This window comes from Antechinus flavipes, chromosome X, assembly GCF_016432865.1.
Source record: "Antechinus flavipes isolate AdamAnt ecotype Samford, QLD, Australia chromosome X, AdamAnt_v2, whole genome shotgun sequence".
Taxonomy (NCBI): domain Eukaryota; kingdom Metazoa; phylum Chordata; class Mammalia; order Dasyuromorphia; family Dasyuridae; genus Antechinus; species Antechinus flavipes.
Window position 1 is genome coordinate 54,994,710 of NC_067404.1, and position 10,439 is coordinate 55,005,148.

Genomic DNA, 10,439 nt, shown 5'->3' on the forward strand with positions numbered 1-10,439 from the left:
AAGTAAAATAAATAATTTTGGTTGCATAAAATTAAGAAGTTTTTGTTCAAATAATACCAAGTATAGCCAAAATCAGAAGGGAAGCAAACTGGAGGAAAATTTTGTAGTGAGTTTTTTTTTTCCCAATAAATGTCTCATTTCTCAAATATATAGAAAATGGAATCAAATATGAGGATAAGAACTATTCCATACTTGACAAATGGTCAAAGGATATTTAAAGACAGTTTTCAGAGAAAAAGATTAAACTATCCTTAATGATGAAAAAACACTCCAAATTACTAGTAATTAGAGAGGTACAAATTACAACAGCTCTGATGTGTCACTTCATACCCATCAGATTGACTTTTGTTGTTTGTTCTTTGTTCTCAAGGAAGACCATGACATCAGAGAGGTGATGGCCTTACACATAAATGAATTGGATCTAAGTGAGAGAGGGCTGTGCAAGGTCAAATTCCATCTTATCCATCATCTTCTTAGTCTGCCCATAGCGGATGTGGAGCCGACGGGCCTGATACTCTGTGCAATTGGAGCAGGATACTAATTCACGGAAGGCTCCTGAGCCAGGGAACCAGGCCTCCAGGTCAAGCTTCTTACTAGCAGCATGGTTCAAAGAGCCTGAGACAATATTCACAATATGATAAGGGATGCCCAAGGCCTGATGGAACTCCTCAGCAGTGCTGATCATCTCATCAAACATCTCCCATGATTTGTTGTCATGTGGTGAGGCATAGACAAATTGCTCGATCTTCTCAAATTGATGGACCGGGAAGATGCCACGGGTGTCAAGACCCACCTCCTGGCTGAAGCAGGTAGAGAAGCCAGCATACTTGATGGGCAAGTCCTCTGGTCGAAGCCATTCATCTGGGTGCAGGGCAGCAACTCCCGACTCTAACCCTAAATTATCATCAGATTTTTCACTGCCTTTGCCAGTCACCTTGTATAATTCCTCATCAAACTGGCTGAGCTGTGCTACTTCTTGCATCATCTCTTTTCTCATGAAGAAAGGGGTGTAGATGGGGGTATAGCCCCTGCAGGCAAGGGTTTGAAGGGCAAGCTGGATGAGGGCCTGCTCCAAGAACACAAGGACTCCCTTCAGGAAGTAGCCCCGGCTTCCAGCCACCACTGTTCCTTTTTCACCTTCAAAGCCGTCCACCATCACTACCAGGTCCACGTGAGTATTTCTTTCTCACAACCAGCCTTACTTTCTCCTCCAGAGCCATCTGGGTCTGCTGGGAAAGATATAGAGCCGGGTAAGTGGACTTGGCCCTGGATGCAATAGGTAAGTTAAGGTTTCTGACAGGTCTCATTTCGACTGAGGCAATGTCCAATCAGTGATTAAGGCAGAGAATGGTCTCTTATCTAGTTAATACACATCAATCTAGAAGGGGAAGACCCTTAGGATTTTTAGCCAAAACAGAGATTGGCTAAAATGACAGAAAAGGAAACTGATAAATGCTGGAAGGGATGTGAGAAAATAGATCCATTTTTAAGTGGAACTGTGAATTAGATCAACTATTTTGGAGAACAATTTGAAACTAAAGCCCCAGAGCTATAAAACTATACCTACCCTTTGAACCAGGAATAGTAGGTCTATATCTAAGGAGATTAAAAAAAAAAGGAAAATGATTCATATGTACAAAAATACATGGCAAAGTTTGTGGTGGCAAAGAATAGGAAACTGAGGGGATGCCATCAATTGAAGAATGGCTTAACGAGTCATGAATGAGAATACTCTTATGTTGTAAAAAATGATGAATGAGATGATTTTAGAAAAGTCTGGGAAGACTTGAATGGTGATGCAAAGTAAGGTGAGAAGAACCAGGAAAACAATTTACACAGTAACAGCAATATTGGAAACATAGTGAATTATGAAAGACTTAGCAATTCTGATCAATACAGTGATCTACCATAATTCTAAAGGACTCATGATATAGAATTGATGGACTCAATGTAGGTAGAAGCAATTTTTTTCTTTCTATTTCTTGTCCCCCCCCCCCAATATATGGTGAATGTGGAAACGTTTTGTGTGACTTCATATGCATGAAAATATTTTATATTTTATTTCTTCCATTCTCAATTGGGGGAGGTAGGGGTAGAGGGAGAGAAAATTTAAAAAATTGTAAAATAAAATTAAATGAAAAAAAAAACCAAATGGATATGTGACTAATTTTAAACATTGTACCATAAAAATTTAGAAGAGAAGCAAATTCTATGACTTTAACAGGTAGGGGTAGGAGATAGATCCTTATCCAAAACAAGGCATGGAGACACAAAAATGAAATCAATAACTTTGATTACATGAAACTGAAAAACTTCTGAACAAATAAAATTAATGTATCTATTTTAAGAAGGAGAGTGATTGAATGGGGGAAAAATCTTTATCAAATTTCTCAGATAAGGATTTGATATTTAAAATCTAAAGACAGAAAATATAAATATATGTAAATATGTATAGATATCTAAAATCAAAAGCCAATCTCCAATATTTAAGTGTTCAAAGGCTGTGAACAAAAAATTCTCAAAAGAATTGAAAACTATTAACGACCATACAGAAGAAAGCCCTAAATCACTAATAAGAGAAATGCAAATCAAAGAAACTTTGAGATTTCCTCTCACACCCAACAAATTTGCAAAAAGGGCTAAAGGTAAGAACTGTTAATGTCAGAGGGATTATGGGAAGCTAGCCACACTAATGCATTTTTGGTGGCGCTGTGAATCAATATAGGCCCTCCTGTCATGTTCCTGAAGTGAGGGATAAATCAATTGTACAATCTTAAAAAAAAATTTGGATAACAATTGGAATTATGCAAACAATTAAAATGTGCATACTCTTTGACTCAGAGATTCTAAGACTAGACTTATACAACAAGAAACTCATTGATAAGGAAAAAAAATCAGAATCTGGGTTAAATCCTGCCTTTGTAACTTACTAACAATGAGACTGGGGCAAGTCACATAACTTCTGGGATCCTCTATTTGAAATTATGGATGGTGGAGAAGGGCATTGAACTAGATGGCCTTTGAGACCCCAACAAGCTCTAAATTTAGGATCTTATGTATGACTTTGGGCAAGTCTTTTCCTCTCCCTGGACCTCACTTTCCTCCTCTGTAAAATAAGAGGGTTGGACTTGATAGGCTTTGAGTCTCCTTTTAGAGCTAAAGAACTAAGATCCTTCTCATGGCTTAGGCAGATCACTTCCCATCCTTGTACATCAGCTTCCTCTTTTGTAAAATGTGGTCAGACTAGATTAACCTCTTAAGTACTTTCCAGCTTTAGATTTATCACCCCATGCTATGCAAGTCCATTTTGGTGGCATACCATTTTCAAAATGCCATTTATTCCTCCTTCATATATTTTTGCCAAAGAGCTTTGTGCAAAGAGTCCCTCATGGTCTCCGTGGACCTATCTTCTGGGCTTGCTTGGAATTGTCCCAGTTCTTGTTATTGAACCACTGCCCCCAAAGACGAGAAGTTTTATCTTCTGCAGATTCAAAGAGTATTATTGCATTACATTTTCCTGTGGATTTGTTACTATTCTAACAAGAAAACAGGAACATTACAAAAGTCCTTTTAGCTGTGAAGCTTGCTCTTTTTTTTTTTTTTTTGAGGACACAAAAATCATTTTAGTAACCTGTTCATCTGCTTGGTCAACGTAGCAGAGAGTCAGTGGGATTTAGAGGAAGGAGCTCTGGACATAGGTAGGCAATCCAGCTTTCCTTCTTTCCTGTCTGGCTGATTTTGGGCAGTATCTTGGGATAGTACTTTACTATGAGCTTAACTTTCTTTGTAAAATGGGGTTAATTTTACTTGCACAAAGTCAGGGGAGTTAATTTTTTTTATTGGGTAGTCCGGTAAAAGCTGTATGAATCCCCACTCAAAATAGTGTTTCAAAAGGTACAAAATATAGTATTACCAAGGAAACCAATTATTGAAATACTAAGCAAAATATTTTAAGGGCCACTAGATGGCGCAGTGGATAGAGCACCAGCCCTGAAGTCAGGAGAACGTGAGCGCAAATCTGGTCTCAGACACTAACACTTCCTGGTTGTCACTTAATCCCAATTACCTCAGCTAAAAAAAAAAAAATAATAATAATAATAAAGTTCACAGGGGAAGGATCCTGAGAAGATGGCAGAACCAGGCAGAAAATTATCTGGCTGTCCTCCCCATCACAATCAAAAATAATTAAAAATAATATTTTAAAGTAAACTTTGAGTGGTAAAAACCAAGGTAAAGCACTGGTTCAGCCTAAGAGAGCTTGAAAGGAAGTTAGAAAATATGATTTAAGAGCAAAATCCAGAATCTTACAATAAGTTATTTACAAGAAACATGCTTTAAGCAGAGAGACACACAGAAAGTAAAGGTAAAGGGCTGAAGCAGAATTTACTATTACTTCATCTGAAGTAAAAAAAGAGACATTTTTTTAAAAAAAAGTATAATCTCAAAGTCAAAGCAAAAATATATTTAATTTAAAAAGATAAAGAAGGAAACTACATGTTGGTATAAAAGGCGTCATAGACAATGAAGTAATATCAATACTAAACCTATGCACCGATGATATAATATCCAAAGACTTTTGTAAAAAAGAACAACTGTTTAATGTCTTTTGTAGGTATAGAATTCTAACCGCAAAGGACTTTTGATCAGATCTGAACAGTTCATGGGGTGGAATGTAATTTGTAAGCATACTTTTTCACTGTTTACACACACATACAAAACATTAGCAACATATCCTACAGCTTCATCCAAAGAGGAAATTGGAAAAGAACGAAATTTAAATTTAAATTCAGGGAAAAAGGGGGGAAAATGCACCAGACAATATAGAAGAGAAACAATAAAAGGTTCTGTCAAATTATAAGCTTTAATAAGGTTTGACTTTTAAAAGCCCTGTTCTTCCTTAGTCCATCACTCATAAAGGATGAAAAAAGAAGTAAAAAAGAAGTCATGTCTATTCAAAGGAATTTCAGGAACCCTACCTGAAACTTGCAGAATCTTAAGACATGTGAACAAAGGATTGAGAAAGGAAGAGATTCAATATGTCTCTCTCTCCGTCTCTCCCTATTAATTTAATTTTTCTTGAGGGTTTTTTTGATGATTTATTTTCAGGTAGGGTAGCAGATCTTGACTTTTATGGAAATGTTTTGCATAACTTCACATGTGGTATCTTAATTGTAGATGTTGATAAGAGAGAGAACCTAGAACTTGAAAAGTTTCCAAACAAATGTAAAAAAATTTTGCTTTGAATGTAACTGGGGAAAATATTAATTAAATAAAATAAAACAGAAAAAAAACCCCTAATTTGATAATATGTTGTTCACAAGATACACATTTAAAAATGAATGATATACCTAGAGTAAAAATAAATGACTGGAGTAGAATTTATCATGCTTTAGCTGATGCATAAAGTAATGAATTTTTTACAAAGTTAAAGCTAACAGATTTAACTAAAAGAAAAAAAAACAGGGAAACCACATTATGATAAATACAATATCACAAATGATAAATACAATATCAATACTAAACCCATATGCACTAAATGCTATAATATACCCATTTTTTTAAAGAAAAAGCTAAATGAATTACAAGTGAAAAAAGATAGCAAAACTATAATAATCAGCGACTTCACCATTCCCCTCTCAGAACAACCAACTTGAAATAGAGAACCAAAAACCTAAGGAAGAAAATAATTGCCTTTGTTCAATTTTAGTTTTAAAGGAATTAACAAAATCAATCTAAGTATCATGGGGCTATGATAAGAATTACATAAAACCAAGCAGCTATTATTTTGAAGAACTGTAGGTCTTGGAATACCATATTTTGTAAAAAAGAGCTGAGGTTATGACTAAGGGTAAACTTCCTTGGAGAAGGCAGATTAAATAACAGGAAGGCAAGGCAGCCAGTAGAAGTAGAGCAATCAGGAGGGATAGGGATGGGATGTGAAGGATGGAGAGAAAAATAGGAAGGAGGAAAATTAACAAGTAATTATAGGTGTGAATTTGATAAATTCAGCCATAAAATGGAACCAGATAGTAAATTAAAAAGTTGAATATAACAATATGTTCCTTTCAGGAAATGATACAAAAATGAGAAATACACACAAAGATAAAATAAAGATCAAGAGTAGAATTTTTATGTAAAAGAGTAGAGGTAGTAGTCATGATCTGATTGGGTAAGTCATTTCCCTCTACTCTGGGCTTCAGTTTCCCCATCCGTGAAGGGGTTGGATGAGATGGTCTCCAAGGTCCCTTTCACTCTAGAAGGAAGTGTCTCTATATTTATGAAGACAAATGACAAACTACATCTAGGCTACATGAGAAGACAGAATATTTCTGAAGTTCTTGAGAAACAAGCTCTTAGTTTATTTGATCTGTGTTCTCCCAACAGATATTTTGCTGCTCTCACTGTGGGTGTTAGCTAAAATATATTTTTATAATCATTCATACTGTACGTTTTGTTGGCGCTAAGTAGAATGAAAATGACAATGCTTGGAACTCATGGAGATCTAAGGATACCTTGAAATTACTTGGAATACTTCCACACAAATAATATTAGATCTAAACAATTGGAAGAATATCAAGTGCTCTTGGCAAATACAATAAAAATGACAATTCTGTTTCAATTAATCTACTTATTCAATGCCATACGAAACTTCCGAGAAATCTCTTTAGAGTTAGAAAAAAATAACAAAATTCATCTGGAGAACAAAAGGTAAAAAATTTCTGGGAAAAATGAAAAATAGTATGGCAGAAACCAGGCATTGACTAACACTTAATACCCTATACCAAGATAAGGTAGAAATGGATTCATAATTTAGATATAAAAGGTTACTAAAAGCAAATTAGGAGAACAAGGGATAGTCTATCTCTCAGATCTGTGGCGAAGGAAGGAATTTATGGCCAAAGAAGAACTAGAGAACATTATGAATGCAAAATGAATAATTTTGATCATATTTTTTTTAATTGTACAAACAAAACCAGTGGCAGACAAGATTAGAAGGGAAGCAGAAAACTGGAAAAAAAATTTACATCCACGGATTCTGATAAAGGTCTCATTTCTAAAATATAGAGAAAATAGACTCAAATTTTTAAGAATAGAAGTCTTTCTTCAATTGATAAATGGTCAAAGGATATGGACAATTTTCAGATGAAGAAATTAAAATGTTAATCAATGCCTAGTTTCTGCCATACTATTTTTTCAGTTTCCCAACAATTTTTGTCAAATAGTGAATTCTTATCCCAGAAGTTGAAGTCTTTGGGTTTATCAAACATTAAATTATGAGTCATATGAAAAAAACTGCTCTAAATCTTTATAGATTAGAAAAATGTAAATTAGATAACTCTGAGGTACCACTTCACACCTCTCAGCTTGACTAAGATGACAGGAAAAGATAATGACAAATGTTGGAGGGGGACAAATGTGCATACCCTTTGACCCAGCAGTGTCTCTACTGTGCTTATATCCCAAAGAGATCTTAAAGGAGGGAAAAGGACCCACATGTACAAAAATGTTTATGGCAGCCCTTTTTGTTGTGGCAAGGAACTGAAAACTGAATGGATGCCCATCAGTTGGAGAATGGCTGAATAAGTTATGGAATGTTATGGAATATTATTGTTCTATAAGAAATACTTGGCAGAATGATTTCAGAGAGATCTGGAGAGACTTACAGGAACTGATGCTGAGTGAAGTGAGCAGAACTAGGAGATCATGGTACACAGCAAAAACAAGATTATAGGATGATCAACTGTGATGGATGTGGCTCTCTTCAACAATAAGATGATTGAAACCAGTTCTAATAGACTGGTTATAGAGAGAGCCATTTGCATCCAGAGAGAACTGGGGGGACTGAATGTGGATCACAACATAGCATTGTTATTCTTTTTGTTGTTATTTGCTTGCATTTTGTTTTCTTATTCATTTTCTTTCCTTCTTGATCTGATTTTTCTTTTGCAGCAAGATAATTGTGGAAATATGTATAGAAGACTTGCACATGTTTAACATATTTTGGATTACTTGCAGGCTGGGGGAGGGAGGGAGAAAAAATTTGGAACACAAGATTTTGCAAGGTTGAATGTTGAAAACTATCTTTGCATAGATTTTGAAAATAAAAAGCTATTATTAAAGAAAGGTTTTGTTCAAGAAAGAGATTAAAGAGAGGAGGACTGGTTTAGTGGAAAGAAGAAAAGGCCTGGAGTCAATTAACTTGGGTTTGAATTTGCTTCATGACCTTTCTCATGATGCTTTCCTTCCCTGAGCCTTAGTTTCCCTCACTGTAAAAGTTAAGTATAAAAGATTTATACTACCTTTCATGCAGTTGTTGCTTTACGAGCACTGAGTTAAAAAAAAGATATGAAAAGGGCAGCTAAGTGGCACAGTGGCTAGAGTACTGCCCCTGAGTCAAGAGGATCCGAGTTCAAATAAATACTTACTAGCTGTGTGACCCTGGTCAAGTCACTTAGTCCATTTTGCCTCCAAAATTAAAAAAGAAAGAAGTGAGAATTCTCTTGAAACTGGGTGAGCATGATATTGAGGGATTCTTTGAAAAATGAATGCAAATTGCACAGACAGGTTCAAACCATTGACGTTACCAAAATGTGAATTCTTCCTGTCCCTGCTTAGAAGGCATCCATATGGTCCTGCCATTTGAGGAGTGGGAGGAAGGTTGTTGTGGGAATACATTCAGTAGAATTCTAGATGTAGACCTGGAAGAGATCTCAGAAGCCTTTGAGTCCAACTTCTTAATTTCCCAGAGAAGGAAACTGAGGGCCAGGGAGAGTGATTTGCTCAGGATCACACATTGGTCATAGATTTCAGAGGTCAGCTAGTCCACTCTTTCCCTCTTATTTGTTTTTTATTTATTTATTTTTCATTTTATTTATTTTCTTCTTATTATTATTAGTATTATAGCTTTTTATTTACAAGCTATATGCATGGGTAATTTTTCAGCATTGACAGTTGCAAATCCTTTTGTTGCAACTTTTCCCCTCCTTCCCCCCATCCCCTCCTCCAGATGGTAGATTGACCAACACATGCTAAATATGTTAAGGTTTAAGTTAAATACAATATATGTATACATGTCCAAACCATTATTTTGCTGCACAAAAGAGTAGGACTTTGAAATAGTGTACAATTAGCCTGTGAAGGAAATAAAAAATGCAGACAGACAAAAAGAGAGGGATTGGGAATTCTATGTAGTGGTTCCTAGTCATCTCCCAGAGTTCTTTCCCTGGGTGTAGCTGGTTCAGTTCATTACTGCTCTATTGAAACTGATTTGGTTCAGCTCATTGCTGAAGAGAGCCACGTCCATCAGAATTGATCATCATACAGTATTGTTGTTGCTTTGTGCAATGATCTCCTGGTTCTACTCACTTCATTCAGCATCAGTTCCTGTAAGTCTCTCCAGGCCTTTCTGAAATCATCCTGATGGTCATTTTTTTACTGAACAATAATATTCCATAATATTCATATATCACAATTTATTCAGCCATTCTCCAATTGAGGGGCATTTACTCAGTTTCTAGTTTCTGGCCACTACAAAGAGGGCTGTCACAAACATTCTTTTTTTTTTTAGCTACTATTTATTGACTATATTTTTTTAAATAACTTTTTATTGATAGAACACATGCCAGGGTATGCCACAAACATTCTTGCACATACAGGCCCCTTTCCCTTCTTTAAGATCTCTTTGTTTCCCTCTTAATTAAAAGGGACTGCTGAAAGGCTAATCCTAACTGAGGCTCAGGGAGCTGTGACTTTTCAAGGCCACATGAATCTGGATGGTATTTCCAAGTTTTCCAGTTGAATCCTCTCATTTTCCAGAGGAGGAAGCTGAAGCCCAGAGAGGACCTAGATCTAAAACTGAAAGGGTCTCCCAAGGCTATTTAACCCATTCCTTTTAGTTGACTTTTTTTTGGAGCAGCATGACTATGAAAATGTCATCTGAAGAAACTGAGATCCATTATCTGACTTACCTAAGATGGAGTAGATGTCATAGGTGGAGTTTAAATCACAACCCCAGAGCTGATACTTGTGCCTTGTACCACAATACTGTGTCCCATCATTCTTTAGCCCCTGCTGCTCTCTCCAGCAAAGTGGTCACAGGTCTAATCCCCTCCAGACGTAGGTGTTTAATTCTAGAAAGCAACCGACTCTATGGCCAAGAACTGAATCACAAATCTACCACGTTGTAGAGGAAACGATTTCTTTGGAGATGGCGATGGTAAGATCCAAGAACCAAGACTTAAGCTGAAAAGAGTATTAAGACTGGGGGAAGGAAGGGTCTCAAGTGCTAAATTAAAATTCTGCCTTTGAAACTTAATCCTTGTTTCATCCTGGACAGATCTTGTCATCTCTCTTAATTTCATTTTCCCAGTCAGCACAATGAGAGGGTTAAACTGAATCAAATGGATTTGGAGAAAAAATCCTGATTCAAATCCTGCTTC

At 36.1% G+C, this 10,439-nt stretch overlaps 1 protein-coding gene across 1 annotated transcript; it reads right to left on the reverse strand.

The window, feature by feature from the left end:
- Positions 1 to 421: 421 nt before the first annotated feature.
- On the reverse strand, positions 422 to 3,291 carry LOC127543145 (serine--tRNA ligase, cytoplasmic-like). The gene is made up of 2 exons (XM_051969165.1): positions 3,287 to 3,291; positions 422 to 1,181 (listed from the first exon to the last, which is right to left on the reverse strand). The coding sequence occupies exons 1-2, from the start codon at positions 3,289 to 3,291 to the stop codon at positions 422 to 424; spliced, it is 765 nt and encodes a 254-aa protein (XP_051825125.1).
- Positions 3,292 to 10,439: the final 7,148 nt, after the last annotated feature.